Below are 26985 nucleotides of genomic sequence, written 5' to 3' on the forward strand. Positions count from 1 at the left end.
ATCTCCTTCATAGTGGCTATTCAAAGCCTTCACCGCACCACGACCGTCACGCTTCTTCTCGAAAGGCGCAACATAAGTCCACGCCGGACCGTTCACAGTCAACTGCTTCACCTGAATCCAAACTTTTCCGTTGTCTTTGTCGAACGCCGTCCCCGTATGGGGAGTCGACAACACCAATTTCTCGTGCTCCGTCTCAAACTCGGCATCAGGATTAGCAACGTTGTCATCCTTCCGGACAACGTAATCCAACGGCACTTTGTTGACACCCGTCACGGAGCTCAAATAATTGACCAACAACTTGAAGAACGGAATCCACTTCGTTTCTTTCGAGAACGGAGCCGGAGGCTTGACCTGGACATCCTCTTCGTCTTTCGCTTCTTCCAATTCACGCACTTTCCTGGTGTACAGGTTTCCAATGGCCGCAGTAAAATCCGCCGCAACCACAGGGGTCCCCTGTCGGAGGCGCTCAGACACCCACAGATGCATTCCGCTGAGCTTGTACTCCCACATCATGGGAATAGCGATCCCAGGAGTGCCCGCCGCCGCCGCGACCGCAGCATTTCCGCCAGCAGCTGGCACTGCGGCCACACCATTGGTACCACGACGGATGATCTTGCAGATATCCTTGAGACGGTCACGGGTGACCAAGCCAAGGGAGTCCATCGCATCAAAACCTTCGTTCGTAAACGCGTTCGCCGCAGGAACAGACCATCCGATCCGCCCGAGCGCACCACGAAACGCATTAGCACCGTCAGCAGCCATGATATCAAGAACAATTTCAACGAAAAGAAAGAACAACGAAACAACGTAACGCAATCCAAAAGCAGTTGCACCATCGCAAAAAAAACCTCACGGACCGCAGGAGCCGACACAACCCTCCAGGCTCAGCTACCTTCTGTTCTAAGCCATAAGGTATCGCTCCATAAGTACTACACATATCCAGTGCTCCTCACCAGTGAGACTGGCTAGTTTTCTACATTGTCCAATGTAACTCACCAATAGTCTGGCTAAATAAAAAGAAGTCATACACAATGACATAACTTTTCTAACACGCGTATGTCCAGCGGTCTTAGTGTTATACGTTATCTAGCGTATATCACCAATAAATCGGTTCGGGTTTTGGTGTCATACCCAACAACAATATCGAAATTACCAGTCATAACGTATGACCTAACCATACACAATGGCTATCTGTTGTAAGACACACTCATTTTGGGTGTGTATATAACCTAAACAACAGTCTACTTTCACACCATACACAACAGCAAGTTCTCGCCATTTAAGGCTAGTTCCAGCCATTCCGACCACAGCGGCTCAATACCCGTGCAATCGTTTCGATCCGAACGGTTCAACGACCATGGGGAAAACCCATGAAAGCTGTATCAAACGAGCCACTTTCTCACCCGTTTCTCCCCACGAAGGTAAGAAACATCACCTTCACATCCGTGTATGCATTGGGTCTGATAAACTCTGTTAATCTCACCGTAGTGGATACGTAGGCCATGCAATAAACATCGTGGCGGGAAACGTCGGCATCAAGGTTAAAATTTTGTTGTTTAGTTTAAATAGTTTGAATACATAACAATGTTTGAGCGCCAAATGATGCTACTTAGAGTGAACACGTTCTGTCCCCTTTAAGGGAGTTTTCACCTTTTTCCATCCCCTTTAGTGAATTTCCTCATTAAATTATTGGGGCTGTGACATACTACCTATGTCACATCACCAGATCCACTACCACTGGATTTGCTCAGGTACCAACTCGAGCAGGAGTAGTGTCGGGCGACATACTCACCGTCGACATTACGTGAGGCGGCAGAGAGTTATGTGCATATATACGTTAACTGTTAACACCTTTCTACCACCACTATCAGACCGATTTACCATTCACAGCAAAAGATCTTTTACATCAATTGCCGACCAGCTCTACTTATCGGTCCTCACTGTCCATCTAGGTCCAGCAAGAGTAGACCTCGCCATGGTACTGCGGCAACGCAGGATTGCAACGCTATTCCTCTTATTATCTGAAGCTCGGTCGGTGCATTCGCTGCAAGGCGTGACGACACCAATACGAAAACGAAATTTCTGTGCGTACGCGTTAGGAGAAGCAGATGAGCTGGCAAGGAGTGTCGGACAACGAAGGGAAAAGAAGAACAAGTATATCGAATTCTCTAAGGTTACGAGTGGAAAAGATCCATTTGAAAGCCTTTTGGAAGAGTCCTTTTCCAAACGAAAAGCGCTAGATGATGATATCGCTCGCAAAGACGAGCTTAGCAGTTCACCACCAAAAATTGGTAATTCGGGAAACTTATCGTTTCCTGACAATAAGAATATTGATCCGTACGATCCGACAACTTTTGGGTACATAGAAGTTGGGATTGTACGTGGCGCACATGGCGTACACGGATGGGTCAAGGTCAAACCAACCACTAGCTTTCCTATAGATCGGCTCTGCGTAGCTGGCATAAAGCACTTGAAACCACCCAAGAAACGCGCCCCACGGAAAGTTCTGTTATTGGAGGGAAAACGTCGTAATGCGGAGGAATATTTGATTAAACTTGAACAAATTAATGACAGGGATGAAGCTTTGAAGCTCCGAGGATCGCTTTTATACGTGCGAGAAGAAGAAAAAATGGCGACCGACCAGGAAGAGTACATGGTATCCGATTTGGTAGGCTCTGAGGTGTTTCTGGACACGCTAGATACAGTTGAAAATCCGCTGTTTCTTGGCGTTGTGAACGGTGTTGTTTTTGCAGATGAAATGTGCTCTATTCCAGGACTCGGCCACGACATGTTAGAGGTGGTCCTTCGAAAGGGTCAAGACGGTATGGCCTCACTCCGCGACGAGCTTGTTCTTATTCCGATGGTTCCTCAAATTGTTACGCATGTCAGTGCTGCGAAAGGGGTTATTCACATTAATCCACCATCAGGATTACTCGATTTGACGTACTTACGAGAGGAGCGAGCCAAATTAAAAGGATTTCTACCACCGGGAAAGGGGTGAATGCGCCTGAGCTTCAATTCCAGTTGGTGTTCTACCTTGAATACAGTGCATAGTATGTCATTTACAACAGTCACGGGAGATCGAAACAACAAAGGCAAGCAGAGCTTCTGTGAGGATGGTTGGACCAATTGTACTTATATAGGTGCATCATGGCTTACTGTTGACCAACGTTGGCCCTTGTCTTCCGTACGCTGAGGCATCGTTCCTACAACGTCTTGCTTGCAGTACATTGTACAAATTAAGGAACCGAAGATTATCGCAATTAGCAATGTGTTCATTTCTACTCCTTACATGTCATTGGCGTATCATCCCACGTGGATGGGTGTTAGACAAATTTGCATGGTAAGAATCATACACAATAGGAAGATTCATGATCGAAATACGAGAAAAACTCATACACAGAGCTAGAGAGTTCCGAAGACTTGATTGTGTCAACTTCATCTTCGACTGAAAGCCTAGTACTTGCGATTCTGGTGCCCCCAGCCGAGCGCTGATTACGGTCTTTATTCACCTGCTCAACCTTTTCTGCTTCCCATCTACATCGACGCGACTGGTCACAGCTGTCCGTCATGGATACATAGGAGCTGAAAAGCTTCTTCGCTGTTGCTTGCTCTCCAGTGCGTATTAGAAATATCACTGTTTTTGATATAGCATCACTATACCCGTCATCCAAGCAAGCAGATTTCATCGACTGGACAAGGCCATCTAACTCTTCGACACTTCCTGGTCTTATCTTCGATGATTTACCTCTCTTCTTCTTTTTAATCTTGTTTCGTCCAGCCCTATTGTACTTGCTTTTATGACGATTGGTTTCCTCGGTACCTACAAGATTAAATGAGCTTGTCGACTTGATACTGATAATTGATGAAAGGCTCGCCGTGCTACCAACGCTACCTGTACTGGCCGTGCTTGGGAGCGACGAAAACGAAGCGTTGGATCTAGAGGAAAAAACCGAGCTATCATCTTCGCCATCATCGATTTCCCCTTCTTCGCCATCGCCGGAACCAACCGCTTCTCTTCGGATTTTGATCACTTCGGCATACCTCTTGTTTGCATCAAAAAAAGATGCTGCTCTGTTTTGCAAATCTTCTATGGTCGAGTAGACATAAGAACATGCAGCCTCAACTGTTTTCCGACATAAGTCGTTTCGCTCGACGAGTTCGCCAATTCGTTTAGCTTCTACCCAGTTTTCGGCCCGGATGAGCATATCCACTGATGCGACAGGGTCACAGGCGTAGTCAAGCAGAATTCTTGCAGCTTCACAAAGAAGCTCGTTTTTCGCAACACTACCTTCAGCTTTTGTCGCTAATTCGTCAGCGACTTCATGCCCAAGCAGGAACTTTCGATGTTCTACGTCAGATCCTGTTATTTCTCCCATGGCAATCTGAAAAAAAACCCTCCAGTTCTGTGAGACCCTCGCAGCTCTCTTAATGCGCTCAGTATCAGAAATGGAGCATGCCAAATATAATGACAAGGCAGTCTCCACTTTCTTCTCCGTCATCATTTGGTCTCCAAGGGAAAGCATGATTTGCGCCTGCTTAGTTTCATCTTGTTCAAAAAGCTTAAGACCTACGCCATGAAGACTGTGCTCTTCAATTAACTTCATACAACACCTGAAGTTGTCCGTTGCATTTGTATCAGCAAATCCATCTTGGGTAGGAAATTCCTGGCAAACGCCCGACCTATGCAAGTTCCGAAGAGCTCTTTCATACCTTTTTAGTCGCAAGTCTACTTCGTACCGCCCATAGAACACTGGAAAATCTTTGTACCGTTTTAGGAGGGGAAGATACACTTTTGGATCCATCTGCGAGTTTCTGGCAACTGCTCTGGCGATTTCGTAGTCATACATACCCAAAGCAGTACTAAACAGAAGATCGTATTCTGCAAGAAATGCAAGATATTGAATAGAGCTTTGTGCATACTCCGAGAAAAGAGCCGGCTTTTTATCAGATACACAGGAATGAGTATCTTGCTGATACTCGACCGCATACTTCTTTATTAGAGCCAATGCCTCTTCAAGTTTTGGGGGGTCCTCTTTAGCGTATGTTGAGAGGATCGGAAGTAGATATTCGTGTGTTTTACGAGTCTTTGAAGGAGAAGCCATGCCCGTTTCCATTTGCGTTAGAAGTTTGCGCATCGCAGCACAGATTTGATTCACTTTGGATGAGAAATCAAAACATTCTAAGTGCTCTCCAGTGGTTTTGAAGATTTGTCGCAAGTCTTTTGAGATAAGCTGACGAGACTGCGTACAATCGGAAGCTTGTAAACCTGAGATGAAAAGGTTGAGGTCGTGGATATTGTAGACTTCTTTGATGAAGACTGCCAGGCCGAAGTCCAAGAAATACCATGGATTTACATCCACAATCAAATTCAGATCGATCTTCTGACGACGCATCATTCTAAATGCTTCACCATATCGCCCATCAGAAATCTTCAAGAGGGAATAACGCAGCACCAGAGCTCGCGGATATATGGTTTCTAGATTTCCTCGTGGCATTTGAAGCACAGCAGCTGGTTGCGTAGGAAGTATCGCAACCAAACCTGTGCCCCGCTCAACATTTCTGGGTTCAAAACCAACGGAGAGAACGTTTTCCTCAGATCCCATTAATGGATCGAATTGCCAGAGGTCTCTGAGAGCAATGAAGCGCATTTGGCAGTGAGACCCCGATGATACGAAACAGAGGTAAAGATGCATCATTGAAACTTCGAATGACGAAGCTGCATCGCAAAGCAATAAATCATTACAATACAGACGATGGCGGGCAGATAGACCCACAACGATCCTTGATTGGTGACAGTTAAGTGATTCCCCAACGCTCGTATTATTTTTCAACGCAGCAATCCATGGGCAGGGCTCTAACAGAGGTTCGACTTGCGAGAGAAGTAAGGTGCTTGACATGACTTCGTATTCTAGAAAGTGACCGCCTTCTAGTTCAACAAGGGCGCCCTCCAATGAATCGCACCATTGTACAACGGCAAGAACTCTTTCCTTTAAATCGATAGAATTCAACAGAGCGGTGTGTCCAGTTGTCATAGAAACCGCTATGTCCACAAAGGTCTCACGTGGTCGAGATTCTGTAGCACATAAGATTGCCACAACCCGAAGTTCATCAGCACCGACCTGTACTATGACCATATTGCGGAGCTCCATCGGGACAAAACCAAGATGCGACGTATCAAGCTCGCGATGAGGCTTTGGTGCACAAAAATTGGATATAAAAGAGCTTTCCTCACCACCTTCCCGTGCAAGCAAATGAAGGCTTCCATTTGAAAGCTGAACAACGCCTATGATCGGTGCTATACGATGTCGTATGAAAGCAACCTCTTTCACAGAAAAAGGGAATGTAATCTGTGCCGCCGACAAGGGAGGAGGGATGATAGCTCTAACAAGTGGGGTGACTTTCAGCATACAGCCGTCTATCACAAATACGTTACAAGAGCTAGGCTCGCTCAAAACGGTACTCGAATCCCATCGAATCTTGTACTCCCTCCAGCTATGACTAGAATCGAAAAGGACGTAGAGTGTACTGGGGTTTTCTGTGTGAAACTGCACCGAAGCAATCCGCTCAGCATTGTAAACAAATTCTTGTTTGAGGTACCAGTGGTAGTTGGATCTATGCCAAATTTGTACTTTATCGCACTTCTCTGCCCTGAGACTCAACGCCAATAGCTTGCAGTCAGCATTCCAGTTCAAAGCCAATACTACAGAAGCATCGTGCTCGCGAAGAGTAAATTCACGATGCCTTAAGCCGTTTGGCTCAAAGAATACCACAACTTGCGTGTTCTTCCCTTTGCGCTGAACAGATGCTAAAAATTGAGAGCATCCTGGTCCAGCCCAAGCTACTTTAGTTGGCTGAAGATTCCGCACCAGTTTGCCAGTTCCGTCTTCTGAACGGCCGATGGCATGTAGTGCAAGCGTCTCTCCTTTGTATATTCGGAGTGATCGGGCAGAATCGGAAGCGTCTACAGAAGACACCGCACACAATGTGCCATCGGGCTTCCAGCAGACAGAAACTTCGTTGGCGAGATCCAACTTTGCTGAAGCATGAGTCTCAATATTTGTCTCGGCGAGGACCTCCCATCGTGCATTCATGCTTAAAAGTACCGATTTTTCGGTGTACGGATCGTCATCTAGTCTGTTCGAAGTAACTAGAAGAAGAATCTCACAATCAGGACTCCAGCACCCTGCCTCGATCCCATTCTCAAATTCACCAACAATCTCTGCTTCTCCCGTTTCTGGAGAAATTTTTACAATAGCACCATCGTGGCTCATGCAGACAAGAATGGGGTCCACGTAAGTGAGACTAAACCAAGAAATGTCTCTTGACCCCATGCAAACATTACTCAACTCGCATGTCCAGACTACTTCTTCAAAATCGCTCAAGCAAACAAGTTTTCCTGTATTGTCCAGTAAAATACGAAGGGAGTCTAAAGATTCGTTGAGCAACTCGCAGATGTCGACAAGTTTTGACGTCTCACCAAAGACATCCCCGTGTCGAATACATCGACGGCGTTCTCCCTGTATTGATAGGTTTTTCATTTTCAAAAGAGAAGATTAGCTAGGACTTGCTTATTCTGTTTGTCAGAAGCGCTTCTGTACGTATTTTGATGGTATTGACAGTGACTACCTTCTTTACGTTCATTTCTGTCGGTCGAGGTTGCTTTCAGTAGGCTGCTTGATCGGTTTTGATGGCATAGAAACGAAGCCAGTCTGTCCCTCATGCGGTCGACAACATTTTTGGATAGGGAAGTGCCAGCAAAATTCTGCGGCACAAGTCAACGATACACATTGCCGGTTAACTTTTGGAACAAGACACGTTGCAGCCTACCATATCCAATCGCGACCATCTTCATCTTGTGCAAGCAAATTTTCGGTCCCAGAATTCAAGCATGGGGGAAATATCGTCTCAGAAGCAAGCGTTGGATTGGGAGGAGCGTATTTCAATCGTACGCCATCATTTTGAGGGGAAAGGTTATCGCGTCCATTCGGGCCTTCAATTTGGCTGCGAGCTCGTGCTCTACGCTGACGATCCTAGTAGAGTGCATTCTGATTTCTGTGTACAAGTATTGCCAGAAGGTTAGTGTCTTTACTACGTGGACCTTCAGCTCTACTATGTCCAAAGATTGCCTTCTCACAAGATTTGATGACATTTGTCATAATGTTAGATGGCAGTTTAGACTGGAGAGGGATGCAGACTCTTGCGCGTTCAATGCCAAGCCTTCACAAAACTCTGATTCTAGTCTGTCCCAGAAAAGTGGACAAGGAATATACAATCGACGAGATTGCTGTCGCTACTGAGCATGCTCCATTCAGACATCGGAAGGTGAATGCAGAAGTTGGAGCCCAAGTCAAGAAGCGCAAAACATTTAAAGATGTTTGCGAGGATCGAATGGAGTGATGTTGCAATTGGTGAAAAGGGTCTGTTGTTGACAGAGCACAACTTACGGTGGATCGCTAGACGTGCTCTAGTATACAGAAAGTTGCGCGTAGTCGAAAACGAGCGGATGGCGCTGACCACGCAATACTGCACGAGAACTGGACTGACTGTGAACCGATGGATCGAAAGAGGAGGGACTTCGCAACAAGTAATTTGGCAAGCTAGAAAAGGGAACCAAACATAAAACACTTCCATGTCTCGTTGCGAATATTAAGACTTCTTGACAATGGCTTTACAGGAGTCTCGGATGTGTTATCGAACGCTTCCGTGGCATGCTTCATCCGCCTTTATCCCGGTCTCTTCATAAGATTGTATTGATTTGAGCTTGGAAAGTGCGTCACCTCGGTTTTTTTAAACATCCTTCGCTGGATCCTCTGTGGGATTTGTAGACAGAACAGTGCAGTCCACTTCAGTGTCGGTAGTACCCGGGGATGTCATGAGAAAGAATTTTGTCGGAAACACCGCACCATCCTCGCAACTGTCTTCTTGAGAGTTGTTGCATTGTGTAAAAGCCAGAACCTATCAAAACATCCAGAGCAGATTTTGCAATTAAGTCTCCTGTTGACGAAGTTTCGCCCTTTTTGTTGGGAGCATGTGTTTGCCGGAAAACAGCGCAATAGAGACTGGGATACCCAGAAGTCCAAAATAATAAAATCCAAACGCGGGCAAGAATTGAAAACCAAACGTTTCGATGGAAAAAGACAAGTGATGCGACTTGGAAACGGTAAAAAACATTCCTTTGCGCTCTAGCACGTGCAATAGTCTTCTGTACCTTTTCCTAAACTAGGTATATCCCTTAGAAGTTTGCGATCCCCACCGATTTACTTTTTTTACAGTTCCTAATTGTCAACTTTCGTATGAAGACATGCGAATGTTATTTAAATGCGACCCTTGGTAAGATGATAAAACAATCAGTCAAGTCGAAACATAGCAACAGCAAAGGAATTCACTAACAGTAAGTTGTGGTGATCCTGAACGAAACTCTATATTCGGGTTGCCATTTTGTTTCTCGTTACGTATCAGCATGTCCTGTAGAAACCCTCTCTCTAGCAACTTCGAAAGCACGGTAAATGTTTCTACGTGTCGACTAACGCTCAATTTGGTCTGTGAGTTGACAGTGAGAGCAACCAGTAGCAAAAATCTGAGACTGGATGATACGTTTCAGAGACACAAAATCGCATGATCACAGGAACAGCTATAATCCAACATGAGGAGCTTTCTTATTTTATGCAGTTTTTGCCAGGCGGTGGCTTTCCTGCCCCTTTCCTCTGTGACTCGAGCTGGCATGCCGCACTCGGCCAGTGATCCCTCTCTTGTATCAATGCAAAGCCACGCCGACGGTGACATCTTGGCTTCAATCCGCTCCAACGTCGTTAAAGCTGCATGTTTTGGTTCGACGTTTTGGACAGTTCTTGGGGCGTCTTCGGCTGTCCAAGCCGCTGATGAGATTGAAATGGCGGAGTTGCCCGCCCCGTACGTTCCAGTTCTCTTCGGCGTAGCTCTTCTGGTCGGAGTCGGTCTTCTGACTGGAAGTCTCGGAGATGTCCTCGACGAAGAGGCTTCCTTGGGATTACAGTCTGGAGCTCGGGCAAAGAAAGAAATAGATCGCAGTCGATCTTCATATTTCAAAAAAAAATAATATCCAACCTCGAACCATAGGTTTTGCTTATTAGTGAGACCTATCTTAATGCATGTTATGTGTGAAAAGCCAAACCTAGCTTTTGCTTCCTAGACGAGCAGCGTCGGCGCTAGGATAGTACGGCTGGGTGGACCCAATCGTTCGTTTGGCGGCATCTCTACCTGTTCCACGGAGCGGCCCGCCTCCAGGCCGAGGAACGCTCGAAGTAGCTGCACTTGAATAATTGTCTGGTCGTCTGGAAATCTGCTGCTTTCGAGCGACTGCGATGGCCGCTACTTCGGCCGAAGGTTTGGCCACTACTAACCCTTTGGGTAGCGGTTTTTTAAAAGCCCCACCGGGAGGCGCCGCAGGCCGGACAATTGTCGTTATCGTTTCATGGTTCCCACCTCCTTTTCGTCCAACGCTTAAATCAGAAATGTCGGCTTCTCCTCTTTTTGAAGACCTGGCCCACCTAACGCTGATGGTCCGACCTAAAAGCTCTTTGCGATTCATGGAGGCAATTGCTAATTCAGACGCTTCAGGCTGTGTGTACTCTACAAAAGCCTGTCCTCGCTCGGACTGGATCCGAATCGACACAATCTCGCCAAAGGAATAAAACTGATCACGGACATCCATTTCAGTCATGTCCGGAAAAGGGGAATCTCCCTGGAAACGGACGTAGAGAGTGGCTTTAGCTTTGTCGTAACCTTCCTCCTCGTCTTGTTTCTGCTGTTCTTCTTCTTGCCGACGCTTTCTACCTAGAATCTTGTTAGCAACCGGGTCGCTACTTCCATAGAATCTGTCCTTGGTAGACTGCTTCGACATGGGATCATTGCGATCCCGAGGCATTTCGTGGCGAAATGGACAATCAGCACCGCGATCGCATTCGCCCCGAGCGAAAAAGCTACATAGTTTGGGTAAATTGCGTTCGTACCGAGGTTCCATTCGAGACATGTCATTCAGCTTCGCATGAGCTAGTTCATTGGTATCACCTAACGCATTGTTGCCTTGTTCCAAAGCTCGGTTCTGTTGTGCCGTGTACCAAGAACGGTTCGCCATACTCTGTGGGACTGCCGATACGGCTGATGCACTGCCTGCTTCCCGCAGGACACGATCGCGAACTTTGACGGGAAGACCATACTGTAAGTCATAAATGCACACTTGACAGACGTTTTTGGCTTGCGCACATGATCGACATATCTCAACTCGCTTGAGGCGTCCTTTCGTGCCGGCCTGCCATGCAAATACCGTGAATGGAGCCTCACAAATTTGACACTTTTTGCCGTGGCGTTCTTTCGTCATGCGCACGTAAGGATTGTCTCCGAGGCAGGTCTCACAGACGAGGGGAAACTCAGTTTCTTCCCAAGCTTGTTTGACTTCGTCTCGTTTAACCGATGCCATGGCTACAAGGCCGCTCGATGTTGAAGTGCGATAGAGTGTGGGATGTACAAAGAGATCGTGGATCCGTTCGCCGGAGAGCCTTTGACGATGATCTTGTTCCAGGAGATGCAAGCAAGGCAATCCCAGAAAAATTGAACCGTGTCGACTGTAACTGATCAAGGGAAAACAAACCACAGGAGCCGCTTCCGTCTGTTCTTATACCGCTTGAGTCATACCTGCGACCAAATAGTTTACGTGAACTGTGAACAGCTACCATACTACAAATTGTAATCTCATCACGTCTGTCTGTATTTTCCGGGTTTCCAAGATTCAGCCGTCAGAATTTCGACGTGCGGACGAGTGTTCCCCCAACATGTTTCTTGTATACTCGTCCGTGTCCCGAAGTCCCCTCCAGGACGGACACTCCGATCCTACGCATTCTCTCATCGTTGCAGACGCTGACAGCCCAGTCGTCCAACCATGATGCTCTCTTCTTTTTCTTCTTTCAGCCGCCTGTGTCTCCGCAAGTCTCCCTTTCTTTGCGCTCCTGGCCAAGTCCAATCCGTCTCGAAAGCTACGATACCGAGCATGATGACAAATCAACAACAGCACTACTACCACATCGATGCAAAGCCCAACGTACCGCACTCTTTGGAACGCCTACTGCGTGTTCGGCGTCCCCTAGAGCCATGGTTTGTAGAGCACCCCTGCACTCCGCAAACACTTGGCTTTGTGGATTTTGATGACGTTCCACAAGCTCCCGTGGAAATGATGAATCGCAACGCTCGCCGCGGAAAACGGGCGAACAAAGGCAAACGTCCCGTCTCCCGTCAAAGGCGGCGTTCTAAGAAGAGAGCTTTTGGAAACCACCGCCGGTAACTTAACCCGTAAAGGAGTTCGGATTTTATAAACACTAGTCCTCCTCTGAACGTCTTATCCGTTTCGCCTTTAGTCTAAAATAGAGCTTCAAATAGTCACGATCCGGTCGTTTGTGAAGGGATCGCGTCTTGGAGACGGTCTCCAAACTCCATTCTTCCTGGAGAATTACCTGTCCACGAGTAGAAACTATCTCAAAAATCTCGTCAACTTTTTCCAGCTTCTGCTTCAGAAATTCATGAAGAAGAGCAATCGTAGCTTCGCCGCTCAGCCGTAGGAAGGGTAGTTCCAGAGAATCTACCCGCGTTTCCCCTCTAGCGCGAATTAATTCCAAGCCCACGATTGAATGCGAACAGGATTTCGTTATTTGTCGCGGCGCTTCGTCCTTTTGTTCCTCTCGACTGTCATCCGTTTGTAGCGCTCGCTCGCTTCGTTTGCGATGAATTGCCTGCTGAAGGGTAGACTTTTCGACCGCTGCTGGTTTTGAATCCTCTTCTTCTTCACCATCTTGGTCCTCCGCAAAGACGTGGTCCCCCAATATTGAATTTACTATGCGGTCAAAATCTGGGTCGGCCGCTAGACTACGTTTGGATGGAACAGCTGCTCGACTATATTAGGCCAAAAATTGAAAGGAGACGATTGACTTTAGAAAATGGAGCATGCAATTGAAAGCTAGCCGTACAGGAAATGCTTTCACATACCATATGGGGCACTCATTCCGGCCCATACGCAATGATCTTTCAATACAGTCTGCATAGGCACACAGAACGAAATGTTAGAAAACGTTCGCTACCAACGACGAGACTCACGTCGGGCAGATACCAACCTTCACAAAACCGATGCAAGCATTCTACCACTGTCCTAGTACTTCGAATATAGTCCAAACAGATTGCACATCGGAACTCAGCATTTAGAGCCTTCAAAGACCGCTGAATTCGGCCAGTCAACAGAGGACGAGGCCTTCGATGCAGCTCAAACAGTGTGAGTTCATCCAAGCGATCCGGCTCCTGATAATCAGAGTTTGGATGAAAGTATCCTTCCTCATCGTCACTCGAGTCGGAGGATGCCGTATGCTTCGACCCGGGGTTTTGCTTCTTGAAGAAAGATCCTCCTTCCAATTCCGTCGTCGCAACAGAGTCGTGATCGTGACTACTATCTTCGTCACCGTATTCGTCTTCGTCCTCGGAGGAAAACGAGTTCGCATCCTCCGTGGGAGTCCAAAGTCCTTTTACATGGTCCCAATCCATATTAAAGGGGGTGCGACCCTGGGGACGAATATAGTGGCCATCGTCGTTTTGGCGTGGAGGTTTGTTCGGAACGATACAGCCGCTCTCGGTGAAGCGGCCCGTGAGCGAACGACGGCGTCTCGAACCGCTCTCTACGCGTGCCGCCGTGTCGTGACTTCGCTCGTCTTCATCCTCGGACGATTGCATCTTGTATCGGTCAAACTCACTATGATTCTACACCGGTACTTTGTCTCGAAAACAGCAGTGTTTGAACCGTGAATATTCAGAGTCGCAGTGAAGTAACAAAGTAACGTATCTACCGTTGATGTCGTTGACTGTGAAATAGGGGTGGGGCACGGTATGGGGGAACCTAAAGCGATGCGCTTCCAGTGATATCAGTTCACGAGCGGGACTGATTTTTTGTAGGAACCTTACCATACAGTTACAGCTAATTGTCAGCCAGAAGAGACGGAGACGATACAGTATTGGCAAACCGCTACGTTTCATAGGCCAACCAACGCCAAAAGGAGGAACGGAACGCTCACGCAATTTGATCCAGTAGTGGCGGCATCTCAAGAGTCAGCCCGCTTGTCTTGGCTGTCAAAGTCTATCCTTTTACTGGCGTGCCATTTCTCTCACCATGACTTCTGAAGCAGCATCCACTGATCCCATAGCCTTTAATGTAGCCGAGGATACAAAGGTGAGTAATCCCAAGCACGATGCGTTCGAACAAATGGGTTCTGGTCCTCCTCGGCACTCACCATAGTGAGCGCTCCCTGTCCGACAACATTGGTAAATATGATGTGACCCCAAGCCTACTGAGTCTCCCCCGCCCAAGAAGCGTTCGCCATCCGATTTTCTCAAGTCGGTGTTGGGTCGCCCCGTGCAGGTGAAGTTGAATTCGGGCATTGAATATCGGGGGATTTTGGCTTGTCTCGATGGCTATTTGAATATTGCCATGGAGCAGACGGAGGAATACGTCGACGGACAGCTGCAAGCAAAGTATGGGGACTGCTTTATCCGGGGAAATAATGGTAAGGTGAAGCAGTGTGTGATCGATTTCTACAGAATCGCTAATCTCATACTTTGTGTTTTGCCTCTATTGGCACACAGTACTTTTCATTTCCACCCAAAAAAGATGATCGAGGCACTGAGATGACAGTAGAAAGTAAACGAAAACTACAACACCTTTACACTCCTTTTCGCTTGTACAAAGAAATCTTTATTTTGCCACACTAACTGTAATCGATCTGAAACATTCAGTCGAGTAACTTTTCCGGATCTACGCTAGTACCACGAACCATCGCGAGATCTTCTTTCACCATTTCCTTGACCAAATCGGGGAAAGGCGTAGACGAAGTCCATCCAAGCTTTTCCTTCGCTTTGGTGGGATCTCCCAACAAGAGCTCAACTTCCGTAGGACGGAAGTATCGTGGATCGATCTTGACAAGGATGTGATCTTCGTTATCCGCATCGACGCCGATTTCATCAATAGTACCGAACTCACCCTTCCATTTGACGGTAATATCGACTGCGGCAAAAGCGAGCTCCACGAATTCACGCACGGTGTGCGTTTCTCCCGTCGCCAAGACATAATCGTCCGAAGTCTCTTGTTGGAGCATCATCCACATGCCTTCGACGTAATCACGTGCGTGGCCCCAATCGCGCTTGGCGTCAAGGTTTCCTAGATAAAGAGTCTTCTGTTGCTTTTCTTTAATAGCAGCCACCGCGCATGTAATCTTGCGGGTCACAAAGGTACGACCACGTCGAGGAGACTCGTGATTGAACAAAATCCCGTTTGTCAAGTGCATGCCGTAGGCCTCACGGTAATTGACGAGAATCCAAAAGGCGTACTGCTTGGCAACAGCATAAGGGGAACGGGGATAAAAAGGAGTGGTTTCGGATTGCGGAACTTCTTGAACCTTGCCGTAGAGTTCACTGGTGGAAGCTTGGTAAAACTTGACTGACTGTTCCAAGCCCGCCGCACGTACAGCGTCCAACATGCGCAGAACACCGAGTCCGTCGCAGTCAGCCGTATATTCGGGCATGTCGAAGGAGACCTTGACGTGGCTCATGGCACCCAGATTGTAGATTTCATCGGGCTTGACGGACGAAATGATCGTGATCAAATTGCTGGCGTCGCACAGATCGCCGTAGTGCAAGAAGAGCTTTACTTGCGTGTCGTGACGATCACGGTAAAGATGATCAATACGACCCGTGTTGAAGCAAGAAGACCGACGGACAATACCGTGTACCTGACATCGACGACACGCCGGGTTAGAAAAATGAATCAGCAGGACAAGAATGAATTACGGATTTTATGAATAACCTACCGTGTAGCCCTTGTCCAGCAATAGTTCCGCAAGGTAAGACCCATCCTGTCCCGTAATACCGGTAACGAGTGCAACACGTCCTTCGCATTCCGACATCTTTCTATTGATGAGTGCTTTTATTTCGACTTGGGATCCAGAAGAATAGGAAACACGCTGTCGAAAGGTCTGATCGACGCGGAATTCCCGTAAAGATTTTGTAAGACGAACGATACCAAGGATTTACCAAAATCGCGAATTTGGACTCTCGCGAATGCGGTGCGTCGTGGCGCGGCGGGCCTACCAACGGTTTTTTTTTTTCGGCTTGTCAGGTCATAGACTCATTCCCGGGGTCGCGCTACGACTGAAGCGTGACATGATCGGCCATTGAATTTCAAAATGATATATATATAGGCGTTCACGAACGCGAGTCTAGAGCGTTCATGTATCTCTTATATGAGCTCTCCGACTGGAACAATATGAAAGAGTTTTGAGAAGGGCAAACGGCAACCTCTGCACAAGAACTATCGCAATGCAGCAAGGACTTCAAAACATTGTCGTTTACAATTATGTTAGAAAAACCCTACGACAAGCATATGGGGGTTCAATATCCCTATTGTGGGGACAAGTTTATAAAAAGTTTTGTTTGTGTCTTTTTATCGTATCTACAATCCTTTGGTCCCACAAACACGTTTTAGCCCATTATTGTTGCAGCTTCCTAATGTTAAAGGTACAGATCGTTAACTGTCAACTTTTGTACAGTTCACTGCAAATTCCGAATTTAAATCCACCTAACTGTAAATACTAACTGTAATGTAAAGTCATGGCTTCAACACTAATAGCGTTGCTATTTGCAAGTATCTCACCAACGACCACAACGACCGCCTCCGCTGGACCCGCCACTAAAACTGCTTTTGATCCCAACACCGCGGGCAGAGCTCCCCACACCAGACACCGGATCACTGCTTATAAAAGTGGGATCCTGTACCAACATTCCGTTGTAATCATTCTGTGACCACTGCTGAATTTGGTGAGGCCCAATGATCTGAGGAAACTGGTATCCTAGCTGCGTGAGACGAAAACTGCGTTCACGATTGTGGAGATTAAGAAATCGCTCTCCTTCCGCAGCCAAGCCTCGATGTCCAATACTGTCATCAAGATCATCACTGACAACCCGACTTGACCGCCGTGAGAGTGACTGAGTATTTCTGGCTGTTGTGAGGTCTTCCCCCATGCCTACATCTTGCTGGCAAATAGGGCATTTGGTAACCTGACCTTGACCTTTGCTTGCCCATTCTAGCCAACAATTATGGTCAAAGACGTGTCCGCAGCGCAGTAGTTTGATTGGGAGATTATCGGAGCCCAATTGTTCCGGGGTACGGGTGCTGGTGGTGGCATGATCTGGGAATGGTTCGAGACAGATTGGGCATGACGTCGCACAGAAACGACCTTGCAGCGCTTCAGCTCGCGCACGATCCATTTCTGACAGATGACTGCGAACCTTGGCATATTCTCTCTGTTTTTTGGTTTGTACATGGATATTCCTGCCTGCAAAAACTAAAAAAACAGCGACCCAACAGAGACCGCCGTACCTGGTAATATAGTCGTTGATCAGTTCCCATGTGTGCGGCTTGCCATACTGAATAAGAAATTCAAACTCTTCCACAGCGCTCAAAATGGCCTCTTCGAATTTCTTCTCTTGTAACAGCGGTTTCATCTTGTTCATAGCCCGATCCAATCGACGATCGGTCAAAATTGTTTTAAGTGCTGTTCCACGTGAAACATAGATCACACGATCTAAATCGGAAAGAAACAATAAAATACCGGTTCCTCCACAGCTGTTAGTAACTCCTACTCCCCACTCATTATGCAGTGATCTTGCAAATACTTCCGCAGCGCGTTCATGTTGTTTGCTGTTCATTTCGAATTCGAGGAGGTCCATCTATAATAAGGTTGAAGCATCAGCCAGCGCAACATAGGAATGGTGCAGGAAGGCGCTGGCGACGCACCTGCTTTACGAGAGCCACTGCTATCTCAATATTTATCACTCTCCCTTTTATTCCTTCGACGTTGCTTTCTGCTTTACAGGGGAGTACAAATTCACGGCTAGTCTTCAATACACGATCGACACGCTCAACTTCACTGTCGTTCAAAATCCCGTCTGGATCACAAAGTTTCTCAGAAGTTGTCCGACACACTGTTGGATACTCGAAAGGGGAAGGGTATTGGGAATACCTCCACGGGGCGATGCTGTCCAGCCCCGCTGCCCGTGCAAAAGATGCTGAGTATGCGCTGACGGCTAGAAATTCATTGAAAGCAACAGTAGCAAGGAGGAGTGAAAAAACACCACAATGCCCTCTTGTCTTCATAGTGGCTTGAATTCTTGCGTTGTAAGCAGCGGAAAGCTACAAAAGCGTTTTTCTTTGCGTCTTACATAAACTGCAAGCATGAAATTACGTTGGTGACAATGAATGCGCTGTGCTTCATGTCCTGGTCTCGTTTCCTCGAGCAGTCGTGCACAGTCGGTTCCACACGTTGTTACTTCCGTGACTTGCTACTCTCTAGTAGTAGTAGTTGTCTTCCATGTCAAATTTACATTGGGGCGACCGATTTTGTCGCCATCCAGTACCACTCTGATCCGTGTTGTCAATCTTGAATTTCAAAAAGTCATAGTAATCTCCGCGAACGCACAGAAACAGTGATAAATTATAGCCACACAATGCTACAATTTGATACTACGTTGTAGATAGAATTGCTTAGCCTTAGCATTGTTTGTTGGAACATCTATCTAGGATTCACTAGCTCTAGATCTTGGCCTCGTTGCCATTTCCTTTTTCCTGGCTCTGTCGTAGGACAGACGCAGTGGCCAGATCTGTATCCTAGATAGATGTTCCAACAAACAATGCTAAGGCTAAGCAATTCTATCTACAACGTAGTATCAAATTGTAGCATTGTGTGGCTATAATTTATCAACAGGAAACAATCAGAGCGCGGGATTATACTTCTTTGCAATATGATGGTGCACTATGCTTTACAGTTACTTTGATCTACTGTACGCGCTTGGAATAAATTCTAACTTTTAATAGTCACTGGCTTAGCTGCGTTGCTGACGCTTATGGTTAAGTGTGGTCGCACCCGGCTGTCAATAGTTTTTTTGGTTTATGAGATGGTTGTGCATTTTACGGTATGTCCGTCTTATGCTACCCGGTGTGCTCTGCCATTCTTACCATGGGAAAGCTTTTGTAGCTGCATTGGAACCAATACTCAGGAAAGCAATCGAGACTTCAAATCCAGTACGTCACAATGTTGCTGCAGGTAGACAAAGAGCAAGTGTGGCAAGATCTCTTTCTTTTCTATGGAAATCAATTCGCGCAAAGTAAAATCAAGCGCAGCAAGCCGAGTCTCAAACGTTTCATGAAAAAAAGCAATGCCACGTGCGCGATACTTGTTCATCCTCAGATGACAGTAGACCTGATGAAGTATTGTGGTGTCCCAGTCCTCCGCAGATATTTCGATAGTCTCGAGAACTTTGTTTTCTTGAACAAGTTCAAGCAGCTTTTTGCTTCGATAGATTGGTTGCTTCCCCAGCATTTTGAGGGAAAGAATTTTGAGGCTAGGATGATTGGATATGGCATGTATCAATTGATCAAATTCTTTGTCTGAGAACTGATTGTGAATCTGAGACGATACATTGAGTTCGTTCAAACTTTTGTTTGAGAGTAATCCCATAATCAGGCCGGGAGGGAATCCACGGCAGCAGTAACGAAACTTTCGGAGCGTCCGGCACTGTACTATTTGTTTAAGAATGGCGGTAGGTACATTGCTTTGGGACAAATCAATGTACTCGAGACTTGTATTGACACTCAAATACTGCAGAACGGCACAGGAATCGGACCTTGTCAGTCCTTGCAACTTCAGTATACGAAGCGACCTTGTTTGCTGCAAGTACACACTAAACGCAAGCCATGCCTCATGAGATAGTTCACAGAAATGCGCCTTAAATTTTATGAGTCTCGAAGATGAGCTTGTGTCGAGCGAATTCACAAGAGATTTGCCTCCATCCACAAATCTAGTTGCATGACCTAGATATAGACTTTGTAGACCTGCAGAAGCAATGCATTGAGATTGCTCCACAGACCAAAGACTTCCAGATAAATAGAGCTTGGATACCGAGCCTCCTTTCCGTACCAGGCGAAGAAAAACATTTTGAGATATCGGATAGGACATCGGAAAGCCAAATCCCTTCACCAAAAAAACGAAGTCCGGCGCATCTTTCTGCAGCAAAGCTACCAGATCATCCACCACCAAGCGAGCGTGTTCCCAAAACGTGGAAAAGATAAGGATTCGCTCTGAATTGATGAGATTGTGAGGACTCCTGGAGTGCGGAACACCAATCTGAGCACACATTAGGTACCCGCCAAGAAGCAGCCCAGCTCTATCCAAATTATAGTAGACAGAGGAAGACATTATGAAACAAGCAGGAGTTATCCAGAGAACAGACATGTGGTTGAGAAAGCCATGAAGGCCACAAAATGAAAGCCTCTTTTGATCCGTCAAGTTTTGGAAGCTATCTGTCAGAACAAACTCTTCGAGCATTGGCCAGTCGTTCAATTCACTCCCCGACGCTGTCCACTGCGATGCGAAATCGAGAAGACTTTGGTGAGCCATAAATATGGACTGGCTTCCTTCCATTTTCTCCGTATGGTGGTTGACTGTGAGTGTTGCTTGCAATACACTCTCGAGAGATATGATATTGTGGTTTGATTCAGTTTCTGGTTTTTTCCAACAGCCTACAAAATATATGGCCTTCGTCATTTACATTAACGGTTATAAGGCTCTTTTCAAGAGTCCATGCTTTACGTTAGAATCATTTGTCACAGACGTCTAGTAGATTTTGATAAGGCTATTTTCGATGACTGGTACAAAAGTGAAGCAGCGTCTACATCAACTGTAAAAAATTGACACTGAACAAAAGAGAGGTAGCTGGATGTGTTCACTGTCAATATGCGATCCTAATTTTTTCACAATGACAGCACGCACCTCGGCATCATTTTTTATACACGAAACGGGTGTAATAACATTATGTGCATCACTACGAAACTAGAAACAGCCGGAAGTAACTGTAGTCCTTTGAAAGGAATCTCTGAATCTTTGCCATGTCTTGTGCGCAAGGGAGCCTGTCAAGGACTGATAGAGTGCCAAGGTTTCTTTGGTAGCTGCCAAAGCAAGAACGTAACACAATACCGGCAGGCCATCTCGCTCTAGTTTTAAATGCTTTGTGTGCACTTGGTACCATTACGGAGTTGCATACTATTTACTTGTTCTTCCTAACACGCATTGTCTATCAGTATGAGGATTTTTAATTTCTAGCGTCGTAGCATTGTCCAATGTAACCAAACCATCTACTCGGAACGGTGCTAGAAAAACCATAGTAGATACGAAAAAATCGGCTGTCGAAAATAAGTGTAAGGTACCATGGAATTGGATCAGGGAGCGCTATCCCCAAATCACGATTTTGACCGAGTCGCACCAACAGTCAATGTAAGGTATATTCACTGTAAGCATTTTCACGTGCAGCTATATCTTGACTGTTAGCAAGCAAATACACCCAAAAGCATGCCGTATATTTTTCCCTCTGTAGATAAGGCACTACAGATGCATCTAGAGCGGCAATTCCTTGTGCTCCAAGCAAACAATGAGCGTCGCCATCCAAATAGCAACAACAGATCTATGAACCTTTCCAGGCATTGGAATATAGACAACTTAGCTCTGATAGACAAGTGAAACGAAAGAAAGGAATAGAGCGCAAACTGTTCATTGAACTTGACGCTGCCGGCTTACTACATCTATTATAGAACTGTGATTCTAAGCAATGCCGTGTTTTTACAAGGTTGGACAAGCAGGAGTAGATGGATGTTCAAGGGTAAAATCAGCGAAGAAACCGCGTTTGATGGCTGCGAAACAATAAAGAAAATGGAAAACGCACCCAACAGGCAATCCTATGCTTTGCGCTCTGTGCAAGGACCCACAGTCAAGACTATTATAGCCTTTACCTGTGGGATGTATTGATTGTCAGCTGAAATGAATGCCCTTCTGTTATCTCTTCATTCTACTGCTATTAAATCCAGTCTTCCGCCTACACATTGCCCGAGCTACATGCAGATTCTATATGTGACGTAGCGACCGGCAGTTTCCGACGGTCGAATAATTTTTACCACTTGGCCCCGTCTCATTCCGTAGTAGCGCGCGACTGGGTCGTTGGATTGAATTCTAGGAAGCTGACTGTCCTTCAGTCGGTATCGTTTCAGCAATTCATTCTTCTCATTAGGAGTCAAAACTTGATGCACAGGAACAAGCTGATGCTTCGTGATATCAACCAGCAGCTCCGATTCCTTAAAGTGCTCGATACGGAACGAGTCACTCATCTCTTGAACCGCTTGTTTCGCAAATGGGGTTATATCTACCCGAAGAATTATAATGGCGTTCGACACAGACTCCGCACGCATACGATCAGTGTACACCTTTATTGGCTTCACTCCTACCTTTTCGTCTTCAGGAAAGAATATGAAAAGCTGGTTTGTGTCATCGTCGGCTTTTTCGACCAGAATTGTGAGATTCTCTCTACTTGGATATTCGCCAAATCGCTCTTTAAATGCCGATGGGGTGATCTCCCGAAGTGTCTTCGGTACCATATAACCACGCTTGTCAAGCATGTTTGCAATCGTGCGATATACCCGGAACAATCTTGCAGCCTCCGGAGTGAGACCACCTTGGATCGTTGGGGCTGCAAGCGCCAGCGCTGGGCTGACGTCTCCTGTTCCATCAATTACATCGGTCATCTTGATCTCGATTTTATATATTGAAAGTGTGGTTCCCGTAGCGAGGTACCTTGTCTGACGAAGTTTGGCTGTCGACGAGGCTTTCCACAAATCAAGGAAAAGCCGGGAACACAAATACAAGTGGCAGCCAATACACGCTCCGTTTTGCCTACCAGGAGTGTCGTCCGGGAGCTGTGGCCACCAACGACGACGAGAATCAAGGAACTCCTAACTGTTGACCCATGAAAAATCCAAGTGCGTTGACGGACGTACGCAATCATTAGAAATGCAGCTGTATATGGTTATTCAAAACGCTGTTACCTCGGTCGTTGGTCATGGTGGTAGTATTACATAAATACAGTCAATGTCTGGTTGGGCCTTGTGTCGAAAGATGGTCATCCAGATAAACACAACATTATCAAAACTAGTAGGTAGTTTATTAAAGTAGGTAGAGCTCGTGTCTGGAAATTCTGCTTCTAATAAACAACATTCGGCTTCATGACCAAGCCGGTTGCTTTACAGCCGAGGAAAAAATCGTCGTCATATCGCATGAAGCGCCAAACCAGATCTGTGTATCTCCATCTAATCTAACCTGTAAGGCTTTGAAGAAGAGCTCCGTGGAGCTACTTCCGCAAGCATCGACTCTTGAAGCAAAGGATCCTCAAGATACAGGGAGATACGACGTTTTGGAGTGGACGATCGTCATGCCTACTACGTTAGAATGTGTACTTATGCGCAAGTGCAAAGTCAAAAAAGGTGAAGCAAGAAAGCTTGTTGCGTTGGGACAAAAAAGCGGTGGCAAGAGTGATTCCGTTGAGTGGAGCGTCGATCTTGAGAAGGAATGTATACGGATTCATAAAGAACGACAGCACCAGAAGAAGGAATATAACAGATTCGAAGGGCTTTCGCCGTTTCTAGCTTGGAAAGTTCAACAGCATGAAAAAGAGTTCAATACCACCGTGGAAATCAAGCCCCTTCACATTCGAAGCTGCGCCTCCTCGATGTCCAGACCACGACTACGGACATCGCCTGAGAGAAGATCACCTCGAAGAATAGCCACCGGGCAAACCAAAAAGATTCAAAGAGGGGAATTGGCTATGGTAGTGAGCCCTCCTCCTCTCCATGCATCGGAAACGAATCACTTGCCATCGCGACCAAGAAATTCCGAAAGCTCCATTGCCAGTGAAAGCTCGACTTCGGAGCTTTCGTCGTTATCGGTGAATTCTGCCACACCCGTTGAACGACAACACCAGTGGCGCGTACGAAGTGTCTCGCCACCCTTCAGTCACAAATCTCGTCCGACTTGTCTCCATTGTCTCGAGTCGCCCGAAAACGTAACGAATAGCCCAGGTGCCGAAGAGGATACTGTCTCGTATCTTTTACCTCCTTCTGGAATTCATGGCCAGCTTCAATCTCCGACAAAACGTCTGGCGAAACTTGCTGCCGATATGAGCATCGTTAGTCCATTGGTTCGATCGAAGAAAATGAGCTTTGCAGCGAGCGAATTCACAACTCTTGAAATGACACTGAGATCACCTGTTCATCGTCGACGACGGCGTCGTGGATCACGTCGGCCTACCAGAAGAGGTACATTACTTTCAATACAGGACTCCGACTCAACTAATTCGAGAGGAGAAAGCTCGATAAGTTCCCAAGGATCGGACTCCATTCATTCCTATCGATCCTTCAATCTAACTGATTCGGGAGACGAAGGTATTGAGTCCAGGGCCCAAAATTGCGCAACAGCCCTGCTCGGTAGATTCATGATGAAGCTTATTGGCTCTAAAGAGGTTATGCTCATTGCTGACAATGCCCTAGGATCTGGTCCTCCTGAGGACGAAACCGAAAACGATCCACCGAAATTACTGGGAATCAGTGATAGTGAGTACGAAAGTGATGCGATGTACGAAAGTGATACTCTGTCTCTCGAAGACTATGACTTTTTCGGAGATGACGGTAGTCTCGACAGTAGTGGAGCTACAGCAGAATGTAATAGTGTTGACCGAAACAGTGCCCTCCTACCGATGCCAACACTTGAAGCACCCGAGGATCACGAATACGTAATAGACAAGCCCCCACCCTCTCACCGACAGACAGAGCTGAACGATGACAGCGAAGACGCTAGTGTATCTAGACATAGCCGGAATCATACGAGACTAGATAGACCCGGGCCGTATCTGATGAGAGCCCATCAAATGCCTCTTCAACGGACGACTTCTCTTGATGGTTTTGGCGATCTGCACTTATCCAGGCAGGGGCGATTGCAAAATAGACGAGGAAAAAACTTTGCTGTGAACCAGCCCCAACGCGCATCGTCTTTTGATGGACACGGTGAGCTAGGTCTTTCTACCTCCAGTGATAAGCGGAAACGACGAAAGAGTGTGGCCGACAAGGCAAAACAAAAAGCGCCTTCCCACGAATACGAAGATCTCAACCTTTCGTCGCATAGTCAAACAGAGCACATCAAGAAAGGACGAAAGAGGGATGCTGTCTAAAGCTCGCCTTGTTCTCTTCCAAAGAACAAACCACATTTGTTAATTTGTTACTCGCAGTCAGAAATAGACCAATCGGAGTGAGCTTTCACATGTCAAGTATTCTTACAAATACAGTTTTACATATACAGTTTTACAAATACAGTCCCGTATCAAAAACGATTAGATATAGTATAGAGAAATCCGTGGGCTTTTTGGTGTCGTGCCAGGCAAAACCTGATTCTTTGATAGGGGTTTGTTTCACTGGAGCAACCTAAATTTACAGTTACAAAGGTAGGTTTACAGTTTCAGTCACTGTTAGTTATCTGACTGTGAGACAGTGAGTTCCCGACCTGTTGTGTTCATAAAACAACATTGCTACAGCTCCCGAGAGAGGCGACCTCCTGCCTTAAACGCCGCTGTCTTGTCTGCAATTTGTTATCTTCGCCGTAGCCTTTCTTGTCAAAGTTCAAAAAATTGGAAAAGTTGCAGTGTGAATCATGACGTCAAAGCCGCCCCATCCGATGGACGACGAGTCTATTGTAGACCCTCTACAGTGTCCGCCTCTTCGCTGGGGGCTTATCGGTTGCGGCCGCGTTTCGCATGACTTTACACAAGCACTAAAGCACCTTCCATCAGCAAGCGTCGTTGCTTGTTCTGCACGAGATGAGAATAGAGCGAAAGAATTTGCCGATAAACATGGAATTTCGAAGGCGTATGGAGATTACGAAAGGCTAATTGCAGATAAGGACGTTGACATTATCGTAAGTTTATTGAGACAACGGGGACGCAAATCGATGAGGTTGAATCATTGCTAACAATGCACCGTGGATTATGATCCAGTACGTTGGGAATCTACACGCTTTTCGTCGCTCTGTTGGAGAGCGCTGTTTGAAAGCGAACAAGCACGTCCTCCTGGAGAAGCCGTTTGCATGTACGGCCTTAGATGCTTCATATTTGATTGGCCTTGCGAAGGAGAGAAATTTGTTCCTAATGGAGGGTCAGTATCTGCTCTTACGATAAGTCTGGATTTAGCGTATTGTATGACTCACCTCCTTCTCCGGTGTACCGTTAGGAATGTGGACGCGTTTCTTTCCTGCGTTTGAACAAGCTCGGCGTATTGCTTTTGGCTCGAATGAGGGCGAAAGTATTTTAGGTGAAGTTGTGTCTGTCTTCTCAGATTTTAACTTCAATGCTTCGGATTCGGAAATTTATCCCAGCTCATTTGTCTACAATAGAAAGTTAGGAGGAGGTGCTAGTCTATTGACGGGGCCATATCCCATTGCGGCAGCGACAGCTTTTTTTCCTGCTTCAACTCCGGACAACATAAAAGTTGTTGGACAAGTCGATGAATTAACTGAGGTGGATTTGCAAGCGGCGGTTGCTTTATCTTTTCCTCCAAACGGAACCCATTCACCGGCTCTGGAGGGCAGCATTGACAGCAGCACCGCTGAATGTACTCCGAAACTGCCGGGAAGTGGCGTGGCTACTCTAAGCTACGGAATGCTTGGTGAGAGCGTTGAAGAAACTACCGTTGTTGGTACGAAAGGTCGTTTGACGATCAAAACTCCTGGTCATTGTCCTACGAAGCTGATTGTGTCCTTGAAATCCACCGGAAGAGCTGCTGCTTCCCAGACGATTGAGTTTGATTTCCCTCTACCCAAGGACACGGATGATATCAAGACAGCGGGCGGATTCGTGTACCCAAATAGTGCAGGCTTTTGCTACGAGGCTGCGGCTGTGGCGCGCTGCATAGCGTCGGGAAAAACCGAGGCGCCACAGTATACCCTAGCTGAGACGATGTTAGAGATGGAAATTTTAGATGAAGTTCGTAAGCAACTCGAAACA

At 46.6% G+C, this 26985-nt stretch overlaps 12 protein-coding genes across 12 annotated transcripts; 5 read left to right on the forward strand and 7 right to left on the reverse strand.

Moving 5' to 3' along the window:
• Positions 1-156: 156 nt before the first annotated feature.
• Positions 157-969, forward strand: PHATRDRAFT_32886 (predicted protein; the record flags this gene model as incomplete). The annotated part of the gene is made up of 1 exon (XM_002177704.1): positions 157-969. The coding sequence occupies one exon, from the start codon at positions 157-159 to the stop codon at positions 967-969; it is 813 nt and encodes a 270-aa protein (XP_002177740.1).
• Positions 970-1876: 907 nt separating this feature from the next.
• Positions 1877-3249, forward strand: PHATRDRAFT_43626 (predicted protein). The gene has a single exon (XM_002177705.1). It carries the CDS (start codon positions 1976-1978, stop codon positions 2999-3001), a length of 1026 nt encoding a protein of 341 aa, XP_002177741.1. The 5' UTR covers positions 1877-1975; the 3' UTR covers positions 3002-3249.
• A 79-nt stretch (positions 3250-3328) lies between these two features.
• Positions 3329-7541, reverse strand: PHATRDRAFT_43627 (predicted protein; the record flags this gene model as incomplete). The annotated part of the gene is made up of 1 exon (XM_002178019.1): positions 3329-7541. One exon carries the CDS (start codon positions 7539-7541, stop codon positions 3351-3353), a length of 4191 nt encoding a protein of 1396 aa, XP_002178055.1. The 3' UTR covers positions 3329-3350.
• A 2945-nt stretch (positions 7542-10486) lies between these two features.
• Positions 10487-11458, reverse strand: PHATRDRAFT_10122 (predicted protein; the record flags this gene model as incomplete). Its single annotated transcript, XM_002178020.1, has 1 exon — positions 10487-11458. A coding segment is annotated over one exon (972 nt), but the record flags the coding sequence as incomplete, so codon positions are not given.
• Positions 11459-12350: 892 nt separating this feature from the next.
• PHATRDRAFT_54121 (sex comb extra) lies at positions 12351-13746 on the reverse strand (the record flags this gene model as incomplete). The annotated part of the gene is made up of 3 exons (XM_002178021.1): positions 12351-12913; positions 13015-13063; positions 13123-13746. 3 exons carry the CDS (start codon positions 13744-13746, stop codon positions 12351-12353), a joined length of 1236 nt encoding a protein of 411 aa, XP_002178057.1.
• A 628-nt stretch (positions 13747-14374) lies between these two features.
• On the forward strand, positions 14375-14572 carry PHATRDRAFT_8518 (predicted protein; the record flags this gene model as incomplete). The annotated part of the gene is made up of 1 exon (XM_002177706.1): positions 14375-14572. A coding segment is annotated over one exon (198 nt), but the record flags the coding sequence as incomplete, so codon positions are not given.
• Positions 14573-14741: 169 nt separating this feature from the next.
• Positions 14742-16093, reverse strand: GMD1 (gdp-mannose 4,6-dehydratase). Its single transcript, XM_002178022.1, has 2 exons — positions 15873-16093; positions 14742-15794 (listed from the first exon to the last, which is right to left on the reverse strand). Exons 1-2 carry the CDS (start codon positions 15966-15968, stop codon positions 14799-14801), a joined length of 1092 nt encoding a protein of 363 aa, XP_002178058.1. The 5' UTR covers positions 15969-16093; the 3' UTR covers positions 14742-14798.
• A 572-nt stretch (positions 16094-16665) lies between these two features.
• Positions 16666-18306, reverse strand: PHATRDRAFT_43631 (predicted protein). The gene is made up of 2 exons (XM_002178023.1): positions 17858-18306; positions 16666-17790 (listed from the first exon to the last, which is right to left on the reverse strand). The coding sequence occupies exons 1-2, from the start codon at positions 18215-18217 to the stop codon at positions 16711-16713; spliced, it is 1440 nt and encodes a 479-aa protein (XP_002178059.1). The 5' UTR covers positions 18218-18306; the 3' UTR covers positions 16666-16710.
• An 806-nt stretch (positions 18307-19112) lies between these two features.
• Positions 19113-20540, reverse strand: PHATRDRAFT_32893 (predicted protein; the record flags this gene model as incomplete). Its single annotated transcript, XM_002178024.1, has 1 exon — positions 19113-20540. One exon carries the CDS (start codon positions 20538-20540, stop codon positions 19113-19115), a length of 1428 nt encoding a protein of 475 aa, XP_002178060.1.
• Positions 20541-21921: 1381 nt separating this feature from the next.
• Positions 21922-22747, reverse strand: PHATRDRAFT_25420 (predicted protein). Its single transcript, XM_002178025.1, has one exon. The coding sequence runs from the start codon at positions 22685-22687 to the stop codon at positions 22001-22003; it is 687 nt and encodes a 228-aa protein (XP_002178061.1). The 5' UTR covers positions 22688-22747; the 3' UTR covers positions 21922-22000.
• A 524-nt stretch (positions 22748-23271) lies between these two features.
• Positions 23272-25300, forward strand: PHATRDRAFT_43633 (predicted protein). Its single transcript, XM_002177707.1, has one exon. The coding sequence runs from the start codon at positions 23371-23373 to the stop codon at positions 25159-25161; it is 1791 nt and encodes a 596-aa protein (XP_002177743.1). The 5' UTR covers positions 23272-23370; the 3' UTR covers positions 25162-25300.
• Positions 25301-25518: 218 nt separating this feature from the next.
• Positions 25519-26979, forward strand: PHATRDRAFT_25422 (predicted protein; the record flags this gene model as incomplete). Its single annotated transcript, XM_002177708.1, has 4 exons — positions 25519-25901; positions 25981-26137; positions 26213-26499; positions 26566-26979. Coding segments are annotated over exons 1-4 (1122 nt in total), but the record flags the coding sequence as incomplete, so codon positions are not given.
• Between the last annotated feature and the right edge of the window lie 6 nt (positions 26980-26985).

This window comes from Phaeodactylum tricornutum, chromosome 2, assembly GCF_000150955.2.
Source record: "Phaeodactylum tricornutum CCAP 1055/1 chromosome 2, whole genome shotgun sequence".
Lineage (NCBI taxonomy): Eukaryota > Bacillariophyta > Bacillariophyceae > Surirellales > Neidiaceae > Phaeodactylum > Phaeodactylum tricornutum.

What these genes read in the sequence shown, in the direction of transcription:
- PHATRDRAFT_25420 (XM_002178025.1), bottom strand. Translation starts at nt 22,687, where the DNA reads ATGACCGATGTAATTGATGGAACAGGAGACGTCAGCCCAGCGCTGGCG.
- PHATRDRAFT_43631 (XM_002178023.1), bottom strand. Translation starts at nt 18,217, where the DNA reads ATGAAGACAAGAGGGCATTGTGGTGTTTTTTCACTCCTCCTTGCTACT. An exon ending in CAGTGGCTCTCGTAAAGCAG is followed by an intron (nt 17,791 to 17,857) that starts GTGCGTCGCCAG and finishes ACCTTATTATAG; the next exon opens with ATGGACCTCCTCGAATTCGA.
- PHATRDRAFT_43633 (XM_002177707.1), top strand. Translation starts at nt 23,371, where the DNA reads ATGCCTACTACGTTAGAATGTGTACTTATGCGCAAGTGCAAAGTCAAA.
- PHATRDRAFT_43626 (XM_002177705.1), top strand. Translation starts at nt 1,976, where the DNA reads ATGGTACTGCGGCAACGCAGGATTGCAACGCTATTCCTCTTATTATCT.
- GMD1 (XM_002178022.1), bottom strand. Translation starts at nt 15,968, where the DNA reads ATGTCGGAATGCGAAGGACGTGTTGCACTCGTTACCGGTATTACGGGA. An exon ending in TGCTGGACAAGGGCTACACG is followed by an intron (nt 15,795 to 15,872) that starts GTAGGTTATTCA and finishes CGTCGATGTCAG; the next exon opens with GTACACGGTATTGTCCGTCG.